This window comes from Geotrypetes seraphini, chromosome 14 (assembly GCF_902459505.1).
Source record: "Geotrypetes seraphini chromosome 14, aGeoSer1.1, whole genome shotgun sequence".
Classification (NCBI taxonomy): Eukaryota; Metazoa; Chordata; class Amphibia; order Gymnophiona; family Dermophiidae; genus Geotrypetes; species Geotrypetes seraphini.
The window spans coordinates 27,856,806-27,879,986 of NC_047097.1; the positions used below are offsets into that span (position 1 = coordinate 27,856,806).

General features: G+C 42.8%; 1 protein-coding gene across 1 annotated transcript in view; it reads left to right on the forward strand.

Moving 5' to 3' along the window:
* Positions 1 to 17,011, forward strand: part of PDIA3 (protein disulfide isomerase family A member 3) — a 35,160-nt gene extending 18,149 nt beyond the window's left edge. Inside the window, exons 4-13 of the mRNA XM_033920006.1 lie at positions 79 to 186; positions 953 to 1,082; positions 1,818 to 1,934; positions 6,096 to 6,221; positions 10,020 to 10,202; positions 11,045 to 11,153; positions 11,814 to 11,942; positions 13,086 to 13,165; positions 13,561 to 13,618; positions 16,515 to 17,011. Of these exons, the coding sequence (XP_033775897.1) occupies positions 79 to 186; positions 953 to 1,082; positions 1,818 to 1,934; positions 6,096 to 6,221; positions 10,020 to 10,202; positions 11,045 to 11,153; positions 11,814 to 11,942; positions 13,086 to 13,165; positions 13,561 to 13,618; positions 16,515 to 16,622 (1,148 nt within the window). The 3' untranslated portion in view covers positions 16,623 to 17,011. The remainder of the gene's footprint in view (positions 1 to 78; positions 187 to 952; positions 1,083 to 1,817; positions 1,935 to 6,095; positions 6,222 to 10,019; positions 10,203 to 11,044; positions 11,154 to 11,813; positions 11,943 to 13,085; positions 13,166 to 13,560; positions 13,619 to 16,514) is intronic.
* The last annotated feature ends 6,170 nt before the right edge of the window (positions 17,012 to 23,181 follow it).

The following is a 23,181-nucleotide window of genomic DNA, read 5'->3' on the forward strand; positions in this document are numbered from 1 at the left end:
GGACAATCTCTTTTCCCCCACTTGGTTTTGGCTTTGAGATGTAATTTTATTTAATCAACTGGTTTTCTTTTTCCTAAGATGGTATAGTCAGTCACCTGAAGAAACAAGCAGGCCCTCCTTCTCTGACTATCAGATCTGTTGAAGAGTTTGAGCAATTCATTGATGACAAGGATCCTTCAGTTATAGGTGAGTGGACATTTAAACTGGTCATGAATGGAGTCTATTCAGACGAACTGGTAGTGTTAACATTACAGGCAGGGAAAGTATATGGAATTGTCAAGTACTTTCTTTTTTTTTCTTTTTTTCAAATTCTTTATTCCTTTTTAAAACATATACAATAAGTGAAATACAGAGTAAATTATTCATTTTACAATATAGACATTACTTAAAATTTTTCAAATATTCAAGCTTAATACCCTCCCTTCCCCCCATCAAATTTTCCCAACCTTATATACCTCCCATCCTTCCCCCCTCCCTGGATGTGCATATTATCTAATTACAAACCATAACTATAGAGATTCTACAAAGGATGTCGATGGGCCCCAAATTAATTTAAAATTTTCATTATTCCCTAATATTATATTATTGGTTTAATCAATATTTTTGAATATATTATATGCAAGCTATGTTTGATTTATAATATTTGTGGAAAGGGAGGATGGGGATTAATTTATGTATTGAAGATATTAGAAAAATTTCAAGTGATATATATATGATTTAATTGATGTAATATTGTACACTTGTTGTAAGATAGAAAAATGAATAAAGAATTTGAAAAAAAAAACCAGCATAACAATCCCCAAACACATTTTTCACACAGCTAATTTGAATAGTAACACCTATCAGAAAATGCATAGAGAGAATCTGAAAATCCAATTATTTAGTGAGAGGTGGTTTTCGAGTATCTTATTAACTTGTTGCAGAGAAAATGAGAACTTTTTTTTTCTCATAGGTTTCTTCCGTGAACTGTACGGACCTGCTCACTCAGAATTCTTGAAAGCAGCCAGTAGTCTGAGAGAGAATTACCGCTTTGCCCACACCAGTGAGAATGCAATACTGGAGAAATATAAACCAGATGGCGAGTAAGTTAACATGGGAGATTCTAAGCAGAGTGCTTGAATTCAAATTTCTTATTTGAGCAAAACTTGATTTTATGCAGTGAAGCTAGGTCTTTTTCAAAGAGGAGAGACTAGGAGACACATTTTTCTGAGGGGCAGAATTCCAGAACAAGTTTGTTGAAGTAGGTAAGAACTTGGCATTAAATGAGCCAGCCTTCAAATTTGATAATTTCGGGGAACTTCTGAGTGAAAGTTTTTTTTGAAAATTAACCTACTTTTTTTTTTTTTAAATGCTGCATCTTTTTTTTTTTTTGTATTTTGTACAGAATTTTTCCATAAGACCTAACTCCTTCTGTCTTTACCTCAGATGCCTCCCCCTCCCACAAAGCTTTCTTTCTCAGGCTTGATCTTATCCTATGCATAGGAGGGGGCAGTAGAAGTAACTTAAGTTCTGATTATGAGAAATGGAAAGTGGATATTTATATTAACTGTTAATACCTTCCACTATATCATTCATGTCCAGATTGGTTATTACTGTAGTTTGGTTTTTTGGGGGGAGTATCACAAACTGTAAACCTATACCCAGCTAGCTAAAAATATTTGAAGGAGTCCTCAAGTATCTAAACAGTTCTAATGTTTGAATACATGGCCATGCACATATTTACAAATTTCCTGGTAATCTACTCTAGTTATAGACACAAACTACTTATCTGTGTTGAGTAAATGTTACATGTGCCACTTGTTTTTGCTTTTCTGCAGTGGTATCGTTATATTCCGTCCTTCACATTTGGCAAACAAATTCGAAGATAGTACTGTCTCATATAGTGATCTAAAAATGAGCAATAACAAGATTAAGAACTTCATTCAAGAGAACATGTAAGTATGGCTTTCTCCATGCCAATTGTGATTATTATATTTCACTTAACATTCTAATTATGATCTTTGAATTGCAAAGATCAGTTTGAGGAACATACAAATGAAATTCTGGTTATTTGGTAGATAAAATTTTGCATTCAGACACACAATATAATGGACACTTAGGGTTTTTTGGTTTTGTTTGTTTTTTTAATTTCTGTTCAACTGCCTTTTTGTGATTTCTCCCCCATGTGCCCAGAAAGTGGAAAGTTAATTGAAGATTGAATTGATCAAACTTTATTCTGGTCTTTAACCAGGATTTTTATCTGCAGCTCTCTGGATGCATCTGTTTCCAAGTGTATCCTAACCAAGAGTAAATGGGAATTTAGCCCCCATCTTACCTGATATTGTTCCCTGCAAAAAGGAATGAATATTGATATTTTTTTTCTTGCTTATGCTAGTGTTATGATGGAGACAGCTTTCTAAGGCAGCAATTCTCAACCAGTGTATTGGGACACGGATGGGGAGCTGAACCCTGACACTGAACTAACAGCTTTTAACCATTGGTGTTGGAATAGCCTGATACTTAGTGCAGTGACTGGGGAACCAGATTCAATTTCTACTGGAGCTTCTTATGACTGGGCAAGTCACAAACCTCCATTGCCCCAGGTACAAAATGAGGTCCTGTGTATATCTAAACTGCTTTGACTAACTACAGAAAGGCAGTATAACAAATACTATTCCTTTTTAAGTCACTGCAGGGTGGTCCGAAAAGCTTAAGATACATGTGGTGGTTATTACCGTATTTTCGCGGATATAACGCGCACCATTGTAAAACGCGCACAGGGGTATAGCGCGCAGAAATCACGATGATATGTACAAAAACTTTTCTATACCGCGCTCAGGCATATAACGCGCATGCTGCCCGACTATCCTCTGGCCACCCCGACTCTCCTTTCGCCCTCCCCGACTCTCATCTGGTTGCCCCGACTCACCCTGACTTTCGGTGCACTGCCCCGACTCTCCTCTGGTTGCCCCGACTCACCGTTCACCCGCCCTGACTTTCGGTGCACTGCCCCGCCTCTCCGTGCCTGTCCCCCTTGAAGTCCTGTCCCCCCTTGAAGGTCTGCCTGTCCCCCCTTGAAGGTCTGCCTGTCCCCATCCTGAAAGCCTGATGCCCCCCCTCGACGTCCGATTCTTCTCCCCCCTCGGCAGGACCACTCGCACCCCCACCCCGAAGGACCGCCGACTCCCCGACAATATCGGGCCAGGAGGGAGCCCAAATCCTCCTGGCCACGGCGACCCCCTAACCCCACCCCGCACTACATTACGGGCAGGAGGGATCCCAGGCCCTCCTGCCCTCGACGCAAACCCCCCTCCCTCCAACGACCGCCCCCCCCCCCCCAAGAACCTCCGACCGACCCGCGACCCCCCTGGCCGACCCCCCCACCCCCCTTCCCCGTACCTTTGGAAGTTGGCCGGACAGACGGGAGCCAAACCCGCCTGTCCGGCAGGCAGCCACCGAAGGAATGAGGCCGGATTGGCCCATCCGTCCTAAAGCTCCGCCTACTGGTGGGGCCTAAGGCGCGTGGGCCAATCAGAATAGGCCCTGGAGCCTTAGGTCCCACCTGGGGGCGCGGCCTGAGACACATGGTCGGGTTTGGCCCATGTGCCTCAGGCCGCGCCCCCAGGTGGGACCTAAGGCTCCAGGGCCTATTCTGATTGGCCCACGCGCCTTAGGCCCCACCAGTAGGCGGAGCTTTAGGACGGATGGGCCAATCCGGCCTCATTCCTTCGTTGGCTGCCTGCCGGACAGGCGGGTTTGGCTCCCGTCTGTCCGGCCAACTTCCAAAGGTACGGGGAAGGGGGGTGGGGGGGTCGGCCAGGGGGGTCGCGGGTCGGTCGGAGGTTCTTGGGGGGGGGCGGTCGTTGGAGGGAGGGGGGTTTGCGTCGAGGGCAGGAGGGCCTGGGATCCCTCCTGCCCGTAATGTAGTGCGGGGTGGGGTTAGGGGGTCGCCGTGGCCAGGAGGGTTTGGGCTCCCTTCTGGCCCAACTACACAAAGTACGGGGAAGGCGGGTGGGGGTGTCGTGGGGGTCGGCCAGGGGGGTCGCGGGTCGGCTGGGGGACGGGCGGAGGTTCTTGGGGGGGGCGGTCGTTGGGGGGAGGGGGTTTGCGTCGAGGGCAGGAGGGCCTGGGATCCCTCCTGCCCGTAATGTAGTGCGGGGTGGGGTTAGGGGGTCGCCGTGGCCAGGAGGGTTTGGGCTCCCTCCTGGCCCGATATTGTTGGGGAGTCGGCGGTCCTTCGGGGTGAGGGTGCGAGTGGTCCTGCCGGGGGGGGGGATGTATCGGACGTCGGGGGGTCGGCCGGGCAAGAGGGCTTGGGCTCCCTCTTGCTCCGATCGTGGATGCGGGTGCGGGTGGGAGCGCGTGCGAGCGGTCGTTCGGGGTGGGGGTGCGAGCGGTCCTGCTGGGGGGGTGAATCGGGCGTCGGGCGGGGTGGGAACTATGTTTAAAAACTTTTGTATACCGCGCTCAGGCATATAACGCGCGAGGGGTATGCGCGGTACGTAAAATCACGTATAACGCGCGCGTTATATCCGCGAAAATACGGTACTTGTTATCGAGGTAGACGTCTCCATTCATCTTTGGCAACTCATCTAGATGTGTTGTGTTTCTTAAAAGGGGCCAATCTTCAACCTCTTTGTCGCCCTTGTCCAGAGTTGAGTCTCAATCTGGTTCTTTGAATCATGCAAGGGGCTCCATAGAGCCTTTTGAAGGTGGCATGGAAGAACCTTACCCTAAAAGCAGTTTTCTTGTGGCTATTTCTTCAGCACACAGGGTGTCTGAATTGCAGGCTTTATCTTAACAGAGATCCTTTTTTTCATTTCAAACTCTGGAGTTACCATTCGCACAATTCCTTCATTTCTTCCTAAAGTGATTTCTTGGTTTCATCTCGATGAACTACTTTTCCTTCTCTCCCTTCAGCAATAGGATTATTTCAAGGATTTTTGCTCCCTCTGTATGTTAGATGTGTTCTGAGTTCTTGTACAATATTTACAAGCTACCTGTGATTTTTCATTACTTGTACCACTTTTTTATTCTTCTCTTGAATCCAAATAAAGGTGATTCTCCATCCAAGGCGACTATTGCTTGCTGGATTAGGCAAGCTATTTCGAATGCTTACCTGCTCTCTAAGTAGATGCCTCTTTTGCTATAAGCTCACTTGTTATAGCTACACTTTTTGAATGTATTATCTGCAAGTTCACTCTGAGGAGGGAGTTTTCAGTGCTGCCTTATTCCTACTGCTTTATTATGAGCTATAATAACTGACCAGGAGGAATTCTGTCCTATAAGACAAGTTCAGTTTAGTATGCTCTCTCTCTCCTTGCTGGTAGATGGTCACAATCAACAAGTCTCTGGATTCATCTGCTGCGACTAAAGGGAAGAAAGTTATCAGATGAGATAACTTTTTCACCTTTCTGTGGTTATTCAAAGCAGTTTACATATTATATACAGGTACTTATTTTGTACTTGGGTAATGGAGAGTTGTGATTTGCTTGGCCATAATGAGCTACAGTGGGAATTAAAAACCTGGTTTCCCTGGTTCTCAAGTCATTGCACTAACTATTAGGCTACTCCTCAAATTCAGTGGATAAATGCTGTTTGTCCAGTGTCAAGGCTTGGCTCCTTCCACAAGAGGTCTGGTAATGGGAGATAAGGGACCAAAATAAGAATTCTAGGCCATGTGAAGTCCTATTTTTTTCCCCTCTCTCCTGCCTCAACCCCAAAATGGTCAAATCAGCAGGGAGAGGAACAAATGGGAATTGCTCATAACTTCTCCCCTCCCCCCAGATTGACCAGAAAAACATGACTGATTAGGTGTGCTGAGGACTAGATTGGAAAGGAGGGTCTGACATAGAGCCAGCAGCTCCTCTAAAGCCGCTAAACTTTATTTTACATACATTCACAAGAATGAAATTGCAAAATTGACTTAAGTGCTGCAGAAATATGTTGATTGTCAACTTCTAATGATTTAGTACATTGATCTCAGTTTTTCTCAAGCAGGGTCAGTATGTAAGTAAAGATCAATATTTTACAGCAGATAAGAAAAATTGGCACTTGCCGTATCCCAGAAGTCTAAATCAGCTGTGATAATTCATTCAGTTCTTCATGTCTTTCAGTTTTGGGATCTGTCTACATCTAACAGAGGATAATAAGGATTTGTTCCAAGGGAAGGATATCCTTATAGCTTACTATGATGTGGACTATGAGAAGAATCCCAAAGGCTCTAACTACTGGCGGAACAGGTGAGAGTTGAAGGCAGAGACTGATGTGTTATAAGTAAAACCAATTCTTGGGGTAGAAGTATATGATTTTGTAATTTACATTAGGTGGGAACACACTGAAGTCTTAAAACTTTTTTCTTGCTAGCCTTCTGCTTTATTTAAAAAATAAAATTGTAAACCATTTTTTATAATCATTGATCAAGACATTCCTAGACCAGGGGTAGGCAATTCCGGTCCTCAAGAGCTGGAACCAGGTCAGGTTTTCTGGATATCCACAATAAATATGCATGAGAGATTTGCATCTCAAGGAGGCAGTATCCATCTCATACATATTTATTGTGGCTATCTTGAAAACCTGCTCTGGCTCTTGAGGACCGGAATTGCCTACCCCTGTGCAAGTAGAAGAGCATCTGGACTGACCCGGAGGGACTCTTAAAAATAAAAAAACGTAACATGCAATTTCTTTTTTATTTGTATTAATTTGAAGAAGAGAATGTTTGGTTGTAAAATGACTGAATTTGAATGAAGTTTTGAACACTTTCAGCAGAGCGCCGAGACTGCATGGGCCTACACTTTTAAGGAGTGAGCAAAACACATGCTTAGCTGGCAGAAATATGTGTGTATAAATGGCAAAGGACCATTGAGTACAGACACTAATAAAGATGAGCACTTGCTGAACCATGTTCAGGTTGAGGCAAAAAGTAATTCCCTGGAGTGTCTTGTTGTTTTCTTAGCAAGAATGAAATTTTAGTTATTACTATCCTATGCCAAATGAAATACCATACCATATTGTTTCTTATACCCTGCAAATGTCAACTGGGAATCATTGCGGCTTACATAAGATTAATAAGGTTAGCAACATAGACATTATGAATAATAGCAAAACTATAATGAAAACAGATGCGTTTTTAGTACCTTCCTAAATTGAAGATAGGTGGAGAAGAAATGAGATCTTTACTTATGGCTAAGTTAGACTTTTTAATGTGACTACACAGTGATTTTGCATGTTCAAAAATGTTTATACTGTAAAACTAAAAACCCCTAGGGGATTTACCAGCTTACTATTAATGTCAGTGATGTAGACTTTATTGTCTGGGGGAGCAAAATTACAGCTTTGTGGGGAGTTTATGAAAGGCCTACAGATTGCTGCAGATATCTGGTTCAGCCTTCCACAGGGAACAGTCGACAAGACCATTTAACTTCCCAAAGCAACTGAAGGCCTGTGTTAAAGCTGGGGTTGAACACTGAGCTTTCAGGCCCAGATTGTGTAACCAGTGCCTATGTCGACAGCTACCAATCGCGTGTCAATCACTTGACAGTACCAGTTATAGAATTGTGCCTGATTTGCCAAGATAGGCAGCTGAAGTATAGCTATGGAAAATCCTGGCATACTATCTATGCTGCCGAGGGATCCTATAGCCAGCCCGCAGCAGCCATAAGCTTATCGTGGCAGGGGAAGTTATCCCCAATCAGCTGAGCTGATAGGTCTCCATGAAACCACGGCTTTGGGGAGTCCTACCGGTTCAGCTGATCGGAGGGAAAATACCCCTTAGGAAGGTCCTTAGACCTCCCCCCTCCTTCCCAGTGCAAACTGGGATACACTGGGAGGGACCATTGGGAGTCCTAGGCCCCTCTTCAGTCATGAGTTCAGGGGGGGGCCTGCCAGCAGGAGGGAGTGGACTTTGTTAAATACACACAAATCAGGGCAATGCACTTGGGTTGTTTACAAGTCAAATGATGAAGGGAAGTATTTGAAATGCAAAAAATCACTCTTAGTAATATTTATATTTATAAATATGCTGTATTAGTGATTCATAGTTCATTGCTAAATTTTTACGCTCAGAATCATGGAGGCAATGACTGGGGAAGACCCGGACATTATTGCCTCACCGCCAATCATCGCATATTTAAAGATGGAGATTTCAAATTAATAAACTTATAACATGCCACTAGGGCTAAACTTGTGTATGTCTAGTTGAAAAAGAACAGCAAACTTATCTTATAGCTTGCAGGTTCCGATGTGCCACGTTTCGTTCATGCTTCAGGGAACCAACGATGATTTACAAAGGATATCTGATAACGGGCGAGCGTGATTCTGTAAAGTAGAGATTAAATAAATTAATGCTTTATTAATGAATGGGTTAAAACAATCTTAATACTGATATCAAAATATCATAGCTATACGGATGACACTCGCCAAATGGTAGACTAAACCTCACATAATTCAACAAGAAAATTCACACAGCTTCCTCTGTTACAACGGCTAAAAAAGCTGCCGTAAATTTAAAGGGCCTCAGGCCTAATCCACGTGGCTACGTCTGCAGCTGTAATTTTAGAAGGGACGTGGTCACGTATTCAGATATAATTTGACAAGGGATGTCAAGCAATTGATATAATGGCACACCGAGTATTGATGAACACTGTAGAAAGGTTGCTGAAAATTTACAGAAAAATTATAGAAAAACTAAAGAAAAGCAAAGCTAAAACTTAGGTGAAAAACAGCATAGCTAATGCTTATAAAAAAGCACGCCACTCGATCTCGCTGTTTAACCCTCTTGGATGCAGGGTGCCCAATTTGAAGATCCAGCTCTGTTCCTTAGCATATAGTCTAGCCTTTAAATTACCACCTCGAGGTAACACTGGAGCTTCCAAGACAGAAAAACGCAACGATGTCAACTGATGATTTTGTGTCACCCAATGTTGGGTAAGAGGGGCTTCTGTAACGTGTGTAGAAATTCTGCTCATATGTTCTCAATTCGGACATGGATACTTCTAATGGTATGTCCTATATATAACAATTAGCACGGACATTGTATGACGTACACTACCCCACTTGTACAGCAATTTGTCCTGCCATGGGACTTTGGGGGTTCCAGCAAGGGGGGGGTCCCCTGCTACAGCAGCTCAGCTGACCGCTGGCTTCAGGGAACCCTACTGGCTCAGCTGATTTGGGATAACGTCCCCTCGCATGATCATCTTATGGCTGCTTTGGCCTGGTTTTAGGATTCCACGGTGGCATAGGCCTACATTTTAGCCATCTATCTTGCCATACTTTTACATCTATCTTTCTAATACTTTTACTGGAGCCTGTTTCAGTTGAAAGATTTTTATTGTACAGCTCTGGTGCTTTAAAACTGGCTCCTAAATACCTGCCTAATGTCACTTACGGTGTTGGCCACACTTATTTTGGTGCTCTGCAAACTGAAGCAGCTACCTAGCCGTGATTCCAGCTGCTTTTTATTTAGGCGTCGGGCCTTTATCATTGCTGGGGTTTTTTTTTTGTGTGTGTGTTTTTTGTTTTTCTGTTTCTGATGGCATTTTTCAATTAACTTAGGCTTTGACAGGGCACCTACTGACACCTAAGTTTAGGCCCTGGTTATAGAATTTCCCCGTCAGTGACAGCAAAATTCTGACACACTGTGAATGTATCATTTGAATGATGTTTTACTATGTTAGCTTAAACATTTTTAATGTGCAAAAATTGCTAGGTAGGTAGTAACACTAAAATGTCAGTAACATCAGCGTAACTTAAGACAATTAAATGTTTAACAGTAATTTGTAAGAATGAGGACTAAAATTTTTGAATGAAATGGAAAGCGGTTGCTGAGAAAATGGCAAAAGAAATTGGGTACTTTTTTGCCTCACCCCTGTATAAGCAGATGGAAAACGGAAGAAAGATCTCAGCTGCATTTAGAAAGCAATTTTCACAAACTTCTGGAAATTAGCTTAATGAGGGGTACTCATCTCATACCGTCTCGCAGCCTATTTCATTCCACCTTTTTTAAAAAAAATTTTTAATATCTGTCTTATCTTCTGCAGGGTGATGAAGGTGGCAAAAAGTTTTCTGGATGCTGGAAAGAAACTTACCTTTGCTGTTGCTAGCCACAAAACATTCGGTAACGAACTTTCTGATTATGGTTTGGATGGGAGCACTGGTGAGGTTCCTGTTGTTGCAATTCGGAATGCTAAAGGAGAGAAGTTCGTCATGCAGGAGGAGTTCTCGTGAGTTATGAATCCTTTCCTCTACTTTGCATAGTGTCTATTTTGCTACCAAGTACTAACATTCATTTAGAAATGCCATTTCTACTGCTCGCTGTAGCTGGGAGTGAGGGACATGCATTAGTAATTAGCAAAGTTTTGTTCAACATTTCATTTTTAACCTCTCATTAAGTGTACAAGAATCTTAAGAACAACACTTTCTTTTATGTTTATATAGTATAATGATAAAATTTTCAAGTGTTTATTGAGAGTATTTCTATGCAAAATAGAGAGTAACCTGGGCAGAGGGACAAGTGCAACTCTGGCCACCTTTCTAGGCTGACTGGGTGGACCATGCTAGTTTTATATACTGTCATTTACAAGCTGGTTGATATTCAGAACGATAATCCACCAGCAAATGGTTTCTGACTGGTTAATCACCACTAAAAGTTATCGGTCAGCGGCTAAGTAGAAACCCAGCTAGTTTGAGTGCAGAGCCAATACTTGGCCAGATATTTAGCACTTAACTGGCCAGGGTGACTGTATTGAACAGTCCAAGCTTTGTGATAAACTATAGCCGATAAAGTGCTGAATAGTGCCTATTTTCTTCCTCTGTCTTATCTGTGGTAGAGGGACACAACCCACTGGTCTAATGGGATTAAAGGAAAGAGAGCTATCAAGTGAAACTTAGCTTTTTTTTCATACAAATTCTTGATGGTTTGATTGCAAAGATGGTGTTTAGTCATTACCTGGTAGAAATTATAGGCAAGTAGTAATGTGTTGCTCATGTGATTTTTGTTGTTGTTGTTGTTGAGATGAGACTTTTCTGCCCTCCCATTTTTAATTGTACTTGTTTGAAAATGCAGCCGTGATGGGAAGGCTTTAGAGAGATTCCTTCAAGATTATTTTGATGATAAATTGAAGAGATACCTGAAATCTGAGCCAGTTCCCGAGAGTAATGATGGGCCAGTCAAGGTAAGATTTATAGCTGTTTTCAACATTTAGTCAGATGGTCAATGTGCATGGAACTTGTATTCAGCTCTGCATGCCACATTGTGCCAACAGGGACAGTAAGTTCTTAAAGATTTCTGCAACTGACCAGTCAACTAACTGAAAAGGAACTATATTCCCCTCCATTGGCAGGGCAGGGGTAGTCGGGGCTTAGGCATCCCTGCAGCCACTCAGTGGGTGATGCAAGTTTTCTTTTTGGGAATACGGGGACCCCTGTGACTACACCACTGCTGTCTCTAGCCAAATAGTTTGCCCTGAACCTGATTCTCTTGTTCTTAAGCGTCAAAAAGGTATATTGGCAAGGCCTGAAATGACCTACCAGTAGAGGTGGTAAAGATCAATATTGTGGCAAAGTTTGGATCTTGGGACAAATTGGGGAGGGTCAGATTGACATCTTGGCAGTAAGAGCTGGTGTTTTCATATGGGACTTCAAGTGCTTATGTCTTTAGTGGTCAGACTATAGGAGAAACTCGGCTGGGAAGATTAGATGGGCCAGTTATGTTGCCGTAACTTATTATGTGAGCAATAATCTAATTATTCCAGTTCTAGCTTGTGTTCACAGGAGAAGTGATGTTAAAATTGCTTTTAGACTTGGTATTAGTTTACCTTTTCTTAACACTTTAGACTGTTGTAGCTGAGAACTTTGAAGAAATTGTCAATGATGAGAGCAAAGATGTACTGATAGAGTTCTACGCTCCCTGGTGTGGCCACTGCAAGAATCTAGAACCAAAGTATAAAGAACTTGCAGAGAAGGTAGGTCACGCATTTTAATATACTCTGGTAAAATCCTTTTTGCCCTTTGTCTCCCAGTTTGTCATCTTAAATTGTTTCATATACTAAGTTACTCCAGGGACAATCTGCACAATGGCCACATGCAAGAGAAAACTGCAAATGGCTACACATTGAGTTGTGCATTAGAGAATGACATGGTGAAGGATTCCCGCAGATAGCCCACAAAAATGGGAAACAATGTAGCCAATTTACAGTGGGAATGGGAACAAGGGAGCATGGAGAAAGAAGGCATGTCAAATGCTTTTCCTTAAATTTGGATAGAATGCCATTAAAAACTTCCTGTACTGTCTTCCTATTTTGGTATGGGTCCAATCTCCATAAATATCACAGTAATGTTGTTGTACCAAGTGCATTCCTTACAACAAATTTGAAATTGCATTAAGAAATTAAAAAAAAAAAAAAAAAAGCTTTAACTCTAGTTACCTGAAATCTTTCTGAGCTTTCTAAATTCAAGCAAAACGAAAGGGCTCTTGGCTCTGGAAGCAGTGTGACTGCATTATGGATCTGCATTATCTAGATGGATAACAGGTTCTCTTGTAGATAGGATAATGCAACCAAACTTTTCCCACCATCTCTGTCTACATTGAAGAAATTTAAGCTTTGTAATTAAGAGTGCAGGAAGAATAAATACTCCATACATGTCTGCAAAAACTGTCCTGGATACATTTGAAGTCACTAGCAGTGTGGCCATATAATCCTTCCTACAAAGAGCCCCTGCTACTAGTAAGATTTATTACCCTCTATACCTTCTAAATCCCCAGACTTCTCAGAAGTTACGTGGATCGGAAATGTATCTGTAAGTCTTAACTTTTTTCCTTTCACAGTAATAGATCGTTTATGAGAACTAGTTAAATCTTGCTTTGGTTGCCAAAATAGTGCTGTGCAAAAAAGTTCAGAAAGCTAGATTTTCATATTGCTGATCAGGTTTTGAACAGAAGTTGGATAGGGTAAGTATGGAAGTTGCCTGTCTCTACTTGGCACAATTTTTAGAGAATCGGATTGAGAAAATAAAACCGCTTCAAAGAAATGTAGCCCACCTAGAGAAAAGGAAAGCATTTACCTTTTTAGTAGGTCGATCTGAAGGTTTGCTTTCTACACCAACAGGTTGCGTCAGATCCAAACATCGTTATTGCAAAGATGGATGCCACAGCCAATGATGTGCCTTCTCAGTATGAAGTCAGAGGGTAAGCACAGCTTTTTCAAAAGGATTAGATAATTTAGGACTTCATATGTAAAACACCTGAAGTGCTTTTTTTCTTTGAGAGTTTTGTCCACTTTTGGACCAAAAGAAAATCACTCCTGCCTGAATTGGGGGGGGGGGGGGGGGCATTGTTCTTCGGTTGTAGTAATTGCATTCTGGTTGTAATGCTCAGTGGCTGTGCTCTAGCCCATGTTTTCAACTTAATCTGCCAAATGTTTTACTGGGTTCTAGTAATTCACAACTATAAGTGTACATACTTCATAAGATAATAGAGAATGTACAGTATAATTTAAATGCCTATGTAAAGAATAAGGTTCAGAATCCCTGCCTGTCGGCTCTTAGCTTAGAAAAAGCATTAAACTTGTTCTATTTTTGCAGGTTTCCCACAATTTATTTCGCTCCAGCAGGTAGCAAGCAGGATCCAAAGAAATATGAGGTAAATTTTAAGGAGCAGAATTTAGTTGAAGTGCTGCTTACAGCACAAAAGTCTTGTCAGAACTAGTGAGACTTGAGGCATAGCTGTAATCAAACATAGATACTCAGCAGGGCTGAGACAGACGCATGTCATGTACTTTGATTTCACATTTGCTCTATAGTAGCTTTCATCAAATATTTCTCTTAAGAACAGTCATATGAAAACATTCAGGCACTCCCTGGTCAATTTGGATATTTCAGTGATGCAACTTCTGTAAGCACACAGTAATATAGGAAGAAGAACAAAACATTTATACATAGCTGTTTTTGCCATTGTTTAAGTTAAACATTTCTTCATTTTTAATGCATAGTTACTTTTGCAGGTATGTATTTTACAGGTTTTAAAATGGTTAAGACGTGTGCAAAAGTTAGGATATCTCTATAAGAAAATAGGAATTATTTTACAGCTCTTCTTGTAGAACTCTAATAGTACAAATTCTTAGGTCTTGTATAGATTGTATGTTTACAATTGAACAATAATCGAGTCTAGACTGGTGGCTATTCCAAACCACCTTCCTTTATTCCTGGATGATTTTTTGAACTATTTTGTGGTGTTTTGCTGAAATACTCAACTTTTTTTTACCAGTCCAGTTAAGATATTAGTTTAAAATGAATATGCCATCGAATAGGCAACCAATGAAATTGCTTAAGAATTGATGTAATGTGATTACACAAGGGACTTCCTAAGATTAAATGAGTAGCAGTATTTTGCTCTTAAATCCTTTTAGTCAACTATATGAAAATTAGATGGACTCATCAATCCTTTCAAAGGTCGTAGTGATTTCATCTTCAAAAATATCTTCTGAATAACCAATTTGAGATGTGGTTTCATTGACGATGAAGAATCAAGAAGTACTCCTAAATACTTCTCCTAAAATGGGACTTTCAGTATTCTCATAAGAAAAAGTCACAGGAAATTGAAGATTCAATCTCCCAGAGCACAATAAAATGTATCAAATAGATTCATGAACTGAAAAATAAATTGAATTTTTCATTGGCATAAAGCCAGTACCACACGCTCAAACTACTCTTTACAGAATGGTGCAATATATATGTTAAAAAAGACAGTGATGTATCTTGTGGCACTCCACAACTAATTTTAACTCATTATGAATTAACAGTTCCCAATTTGACCTGAAAATGGCAAGAAGAGATTTCTGTCTGGTAGTGTAACCAGTCTGATAAACCTCCATTTTATATTTAGCCTTTTTTTTTTTTTTATTTTAACGTAAATTATTTTAAAATCCTAAAGAAATGCTTTTAAAAGTTCTGTTTATGCACCTAATTAAAAATAAAATCCGTTGACTTTGCAAATCATCACATTGAATTTAAACATCCACAGCTGAATCTTCAGTTTCCGTTAGTTGTAGTAGTTATCATGCTTCCCACTACTTGGCATAAGTGTGGTTTACAAAATACTAAAGGAAGTAATACAATAATATAGAGAATGAAAGTTGAGAGATACAAAGCTGAAAAATCTCCTCTAAAACCAGTCTCTTGAAGAAGAAGATTGCTCATTAGAGCAATTCCTAAGCATTGCTTCTCCCTCCTGTCAAAGTTGCTGTCCATGCCCCAATCAACTGAGCCCCAAGTCCTGCCGGTTCAACTGATTAATCGGCAGGGAGAGAGCATCAGAAAGAAGAGTTCCTCCTTCTCCCTTTAACAGCCCCCTTGCTCGCCGCTGCTCATATTCCCCCCCAACACACAAAACAAGATTGGCAGGAAAGATTACCACTCCCTGCTGCTGTTACCACTGTGGTCCCCTATTGCTGCCCCACCACATCCCATAGCCATCCCCCCTCCAGTAGGGGAGATGCCCATTCCCTCCTACCACCGGTGATCCGACACCCCCAGCAGGAGGGATGCACACTCCCACCACCAAGGTCCCCTGCCTAACCCCTCCCAACACCCCCTTGTGCTTACTCCCTCTGGCTGGCAGGCCCGCTACTTCAAAATGGTGGTCCTTCCCGGTGCATCCTGGGATGCTCCAAGGGGGTGGGGGGGGCCTAAGTCCTTGTTTGGCCTAAATGCTTAAGGCTCCTGGTGCATCTCAGAATGCACAGGGAAAGGAGAGTTATGCCATTTTAAAGACGCAAGCCTGCCGGCAGGTAGGAGTAAGCCTTCCTGTGGCCAGCCATCATTGGAAAGGTACAGGGGATGTTGGAGAACTCTGGCAATAGAAGTGGCATCCCTCCTACTGGGGTTTAGGAGGGGGGGAATTGCTGGCATCGGGAGGGAGTGGGTTTCCTTCTGTCCTTCAATTTGGGGTTGTTTTTTTAATTTGTAAAGGGGGGGCTCTGAGCTGTCAAGCCTCACTTTTCTGTCAGTGCCTGAGCCAATCGGCACTGACCAGAAAGTAAGGATAGGACCGCTCAAACCCTGTCAGAAAACTCTGGTCGCAATTGTGGCACAACGAGGTTAGGGAATCGTATGGCGATGATAGAGAATTGCCTGGAGTGTTCCTTTAAATATTGAAGAGGACATTTTAATATTAATGACCTTGTACCACCACATTTGCATGGCAGAATCGGAGACTGCTATGAAGCTCAGAAAAGGCCATTCTGATAATTGGCCAATAAAATTCTGGCACGCTAAACCAGCTGGAACAGATTTAGCGACCAAGTTAAGGGCACAGTAAGTTTTGAGAATCCTATCCCAAGGAAATCCTAAGGGAATAAAGCATTTCTATTGTGTGATTTGCCTCAGGGCCCATTTTATTCAGCATATAACAGTAACGATGGGCTAATAATCCCTTATGTGGTAAGTGCTGTTCATGAAGTGTATGCTGTTAAGGGGGAGGGAAAAGGAATAGTTAAGACTGTATGTTCATGGAACCTTTTACCATTCTTTCACCTAAGGGTGGTCGTGAGGTCAGTGACTTTATCAGCTACTTGAAGAAAGAATCCACAGTCCCTCTCAACCTCCAGGAAGAAGAAAAATCCAAGAAGAAGAAACAGGAATTGTAAATCCTAGCAAGTAACCAAAAGCACTGTTTGTTTTATTTTTTTTATTTTTTATTTTTTTACAAGAAGCCAGAAATTGAATGTGAGGGAGCACTTTGTGAGTTTCTGACACATAAGAGATATAGGGAAGAACTAGGTAGGATGGAGGGAGGCATTCCACCCAGAGGCAGACTCTTAAAATAAGACTTCAGCAGGAGACTCAGCGTGTGTCATTTGTCATTTATTTTCTGTGTACAAAATTAGAGATGCACTGTTGGAGACATGCAAGGACCAATTTTTGTGGTTTTGGGGAAGTTGTTTTTTCCATCAGAGACGGGTGGGTGGTTATTTTCTATTTTAGTTTTTGTACATTTGGAAAAATTAAAATAAATGAATCCCCCTTTAAACCCAGACTTATTCTTCTGTTTTCCTATTCTTGAAAGTATTGCATTCTTGCTTTATATAAGGCAAGGTTTCTTTCCTATACCTGGCCTGATCATCTTTTTGGGGAATTTGTATTTCTTCACATAATGAGCAACAGAAGCTGGTTTAGGAATTGTGATCATAGGGAAGCATTCGAGTGCTTCTTCCTATCAGTTGGTAGTAGGTGCAGAGCAGCTATGAATGAGCTGCTGAATTCGCATCTTACAATATTGGAAGCAAAACTTTCTGTGTAAAAGAACTAAGCTTACTTCAGGTGTTTATAATGTCTAGCAACAGACAACTGAAGTTTGGAATCAAGGGGGAAACATGCTTTGGAAATTAGTTTGCAATATTGCTATTAAAGGAGTTATTATCCAAGGACAAGCAGGCAGCTATTCTCACATATGGGTGACGTCATCGACGGAGCCCGGATGCGGACGCCTCACAAGCAGACTTGCTTGAAGAAACTCGAAGTTTCAAGTCGCCCGTAACGCACATGCGTGAGTGCCTTCCCGCCCAGCACAGGGTGCGTCTCCTCAGTTTTCCAAGGAGCCGAGAAGTCCGTCTTTGACTCTCTGCGTTTAACTTCGTTCCTTTGTGCCTTCTCTCAACCGCGGTTTGTGTTTTTTTTTTCCTCACGAATCGCTGTTTTTAGTTTTTCTTAGTAGTCCTCAATTATAATTTTCAATTCATCACTTATTTTGAATTTCTTATTTCTTTATTGCCGAAGTTCTTGCATTATCTGGACACTCAAATGCACTTTGAATTTCAAGAGGTTATTGCTTCTTTGTCTCAACTCCGGTTGTATCTCCTCCAGTCATCTTACGATGCATTCGAGTTGTCTGCTCGAGCAGCTGCTTGCTCTGTGGCTATGCGTCGTCTTGCCTGGCTTTGTACCATTGACATGGACCCTAATCTTCAAGACCGCTTAGCTAACATTCCTTGTGAAGGCAATGACCTCTTTGATGAATCTATTGAGGAGGCAGCCACCAAGAAATTGTCTGACCATGGAAAATCTTTTGCTTCAATTGTCAGACCTAAGCCAAAGCCAGCTCCTGCCAAGCCTGCATGCCCTACTCTTTATCAACGGCGTTATGCTCCAAAGTCAGCTCCTTACACTCGCCCTCCTCTTAAGAAACAACAACCTCAGAAGCAGCAAAAACCACAACCTTCTGCTGCACCTAAGGCTTCTCAGCCTTTTTGACTGTTTAAAACAGAGCATAACCTCCACCGTTCTGACTTTATCTCATTTTCCCCCTATAGGAGGTCGTCTCCATCATTTTTACGACCGATGGACGTCACCTCTGGGTGCTTACCATCCTCAGAGAAGGATATTCAATTCATTTCACTCGGATTCCACCAGAGCTTCCTCCAAGAGAGTATACTTCCAATCCATCCCAGACCGCCCTTCTTCTTCAGGAAGCTCAAGCTCTGCTTCGTCTCCATGCTATCGAACTAGTTCCCTTGGAGCAGCGAAACAGGGGTTTTTACTCCCATTACTTCCTTGTTCCGAAGAAGACGGGCGATCTGCGACCCATTTTGGATCTCAGGGCTCAACAAATTTCTAGTCAAAGAAAAGTTTTGAATGTTGTCCTGGCATCCCTTTATCCCCTTCTCGAGCAGAACGACTGGTTATGCTCTCTGGATCTCAAGGAGGCCTACACTCAGATCCCCATTCATCCAACCTCCCGTCAGTACATCAGATTTCGGGTGGGGAATCTGCATTATCAATACAGAGTACTACCATTCAGCCTGGCCTCGTCTCCCAGGGTGTTCACCAAGTGCCTGGTAGTGGTAGCAGCAGCTCTAAGGAATCATGGTCTTCAGGTATTTCCCTACCTCGACGACTGGCTCATCAAGGATTCCACATTTCAAGGGGTTATTGTAGCGACCCAACAGACTACCTGGTTCCTACAAAGTTTGGGATTTGAGATCAATTTTCCCAAAAATCAGTTTCAACCCTCTCAGATTCTACAATTCATTGGAGCTGTTCTGGACACTATCCAACTCAGAGCTTTCCTTCCACAGCAACATCTGAAAGCTCTACTTCAACTCTTGTCAGTGTCTTCCCAATCTTCCTTGTTCCAAAGAAGACGGGCGATCTGATTTTATCTGATTGTAACATTGTACCATTTTCGCTGATTGTCCAGCCCTTCTTCGTTGTAAACTGTCTAGAACTACTATGGCTTTGGCGGTATATAAGAAATAAAATTATTATTATTATTATCTGTGTCCTATTTTGAATCTCAGGGTGCTCAACAAATTTCTGGTCAGAGAAAAGTTTCGCATGTTGACCCTAGCGTCCCTGTATCCCCTCCTCGAGCAGAACGACTGGTTATGCTCTCTAGATCTCAAGGAGGCCTACACACACATTTCCATCCATCCGGCCTCCCGTCCATACCTCAGATTTCAGATGGGAAATCTTCATTTTCAATACAGAGTGCTCCTTTTCGGCCTGGCGTCTTCACCAAGTGCCTGGTGGTGGTGGCCGCTGCACTCAGGAACCATGATCTGCAGGTGTTTCCCTACCTGGACATCAAGTATTCCACGTCTCAGGGAGTCGTGCTAGCGACCCAATGAACTATCTGGTTCCTGCAGAGTCTGGGGTTCGAAATCAACTTTCCGAAATCCCATCTCCAACCTTCTCAGACTCTTCCATTCATCGGAGCTGTTCTGGATACTGTCCAACTCAGAGCGTTCCTTCCTCAACAACGTCTGGAAGCTCTTCTCCGTCTTTGTCGCTCAGTCTCCTCTCGCCCGTCCATCTCAGCGAGACACATGATGGATCTTCTGGGTCCCATGGCTTCTACAGTACACGTGACTCCTTTTGCCAGACTTCACCTCAGGATTCCTCAGTGGACCCTGGCATCTCAGTGGACGCAGGTTTCCGACCCTCTTGACTCGACACATCCAGGTCACTCCTGCTCTTATTCTCATCTAGGAGAATCTACTCTTCCTACTTTTGCCTGCACTCTGGCATTAGATGCTTTTTTGCAGGAGACAATATCACACAGATCATCTCTACAACGTTTTGTCTCTTTCGACATTAACAAGTTGGGGAATCCTGTTTTCAGGGGTCTAATATTCAACCACATTTGGCTGCTTGCATCTGGTTTTATTATAGTTTGGCTGGGCTGTTCTTAAGTTAGTCAAATCCCAGCTGTTCAACGGTTCCAGTTTGGCAGCTTCAGTATTCTTTTCTCAATCTACTTCGATTCAGAATAGATGAAGACGCTCTTTTTTTCTTCTCGGTTCATTTTTTCACCTTCATTCTTGTCTGGAACTTTTGTCCAGATGGTATGGGCCTTTTCGGCCTCTTAAGGTTTTCAAATTTGATTTTCTACAAAGCCAACATTCCCACCATCCCATTCTGGTTAGCTTGGAGGTCACCCATACGTGAGAATATGCTGCCTGCTTGTCCAATGATAAACACAGTTATTTACCGTAACAGGTGTTATCCAGGGACAGCAGGCAGATATTCTCACAACCCACCCACCTTCCCTAGTTGGCTTCTCAGCTAGCTATCTGAACTGAGACGTACACCCTACATCGGGCAAGAAGACTCCTGTGCATGTGAGGTGCGGTCAGTCGCAAACTTTCTAAAGTTCTTTGAGCAAGATTGCTTGTGCAGCAGTCTATCGGGGCTCTGTGGATGACATCACCTATACATGAGAATATCTGCCTGCTGTCCCTGGATAACACTTGTTAAGTAACTCTGTTACTTGAAAGGAAGCTCTGGAATGAGAGGGCATAGGATGAAGTTAAGAGGTGATAGGCTCAGGAGTAATCTAAAGAAATACTTTTTTACAGAAAGAGTGGTAGATGTGTGGAACAGTCTCTACGAAGAGGTGGTGGAGACAGACTGAATTCAAGAAAGTGTGGAATAGGCACATGAGATCTCGTAGAGGAAGAGATGGTTACGGCGGCTGGGCCAACTGGATGGGCCATTTGGCTTTTATCTGCCATCATATTTCTATGTAAACTTGTTTGACAAAGTTACCTTTTAGGAAAAGTTATATCCGCTTGGCACACTACAGTGAAATCACCATTTTGTGCCATTTTCACTTCAGATCTGCAAAAAAAAAAAAAAAAAATTAAATTGGACTCCAATTATAAAATTTAGGTCACATATAGGAAAAGCCAGAGATTTATCAGCAAAGCCTTATTTTTAAAAATTATTTCTGTGCTAATTAGATGACATTTTAAAAGGCTTCGGTGTAGAGGAGTAATGTAGTGGCTTGAAAACCAGGGGAACGGGTTTGATTTCTACTGCAACGTCCTGTGACTCTTGGCAAGTCACTTAACTCTGCATTGCTTCAGCTACACATTCAGTACTTGTATATAAGATGGAAACCGCTTTGACTGTAACCATAGACAGATGGTCTATCAAGTCCTTTCCCCTTTTTCAACTGGTCTAGAAGCTCTCTACTGGGTGGGTAGGATTCCAAAACTTAACCAGTTCAGAAACAACAATAACCCAAGAGCAGTCTGTTAACTAAGGGGTCCTTTCACTAGAACATAAGAAGCACCATCTCCTGATCAGACTCTCTGTCCATCAAGTCCGGCGATCCGCACACGCGGAGGGCCCGCCAGGTGTACACCTGGTGTAAATTTTAGTCACTCATATCCTTCTATGCCTCTCGTAGGAGATGTGCATTGTCACACCCGCTCTCTGGCACTACGTTGCGAGCCCCGGGATCGTGACACAATATTCTGGCCCGGCGTGTCCCTTACTACCAAGGGACCCTTCAGGACTTTTCTTGGCTTCCTATCAGCCTAATAAGGGCATGCAAGGCAAGAGTCTCAGACAGGATATAGCAAATCAAAGGTTTATTATGATCACTGGTTTCATTGAACAAAAGAAATAGGCTTCAGCTCAGCAGTTTTCAAAAACAAGCACTCAATACTATGAGGCAAACACAAGCTGCTCAAACAAGGCAAAAACTTCAAAATCCAGTGTCCAGGTTTTTGGGTGTGTCCCACCTTAACATACAGTCCCCTGCCTCTGGACTTTCTTGGCAAAACTTTATACAGTCCTTTTCACCAGGGCAGTTTGGTTTTAGAAACATTTACTGAGTGGCTTCAGCTCCAGCAGCTGTATCAGTTCAAAGGTAGGTAAATCCAGAAAAGAAAACAAACTTTACCAACAAAAACTGAGCAACGGGCAACCTGGCCAGCATATCACATGGATTCCCCAGCTTAACATTTCAGCTCACACACTGTTGCTCTGTAAAACGTATCCCTTATTAGCACAAGAGGGAAAAGGCACATTCAGCCCCTCTGAGGCTGTGAAGGAGTTTTCTTTCTGCCTAGCCCTAGCTCGGGAATGTGCAGGGCTCTCAGCACAGCTCCCCGCTGTGCCGTTCAGTTAATCAATTATGCACAACTGGTGGGAAGAACGCTCCCAGCTCAGCTTAGCAGCTAGCAGGGAAAAACGTTTGCTAGCCTCACAAATAAAGCTTTCCAGCACCAACTCAAAGTTCACTATCAGAAGGGAGAGACATACAAATCCCCTTCAAACAAACACTGGCATCCCTGGTGGCTTCACTACTGTGGATACAGGCAATATACATATTCCTTACTACATGTCAATGTCCATGGGCACAACCTCCAGTCCTACCAGACTCTCTTGTGTCTCCATGGGTTCCCCTGGGGTTCCTTCCTCACTCTCAGGGTCAGCAGTAAGCTCCTCTGCGTCCAACATCTGCCAGTCTGCAGAACCAGTCTCCTCGGGGTGAAGAGAGAGTGGATGGTTCTCTCCTGTTTGCCTCCAGGCTGCTTCCCTCCCCCCCCCCCCAGTGTTCTAAACTGTCTCGTTTTAAGCTGTGGAGTGACACTCCTACTCAGCCTAGGTGGGGGAGGGGCCTTCCACACACAGACTTGTTCCATCTGCCTAAGTGCAGGTTCTTTTCCAGCCTTAACCCTTGCCTGGACAGGCTGCTGGAAAGGAAGTAATCCCCTAGCAGACTTGGGGACAGGTTTAAACCCTGTGCCGTTTTCTGCTTCAACCTTTCCTGCTCTGCCTCATCTGATTCCACTTCCAGGTCTGAGCAGTAGTCAGCTAAGTTTAAAGTCAGGGACACTACCTGATCAGCTCTTTTACAAAGGGGTATATTGTATTTCTTCCTAATCCCTGTGGCAAACCCCGGACCGGACTTGG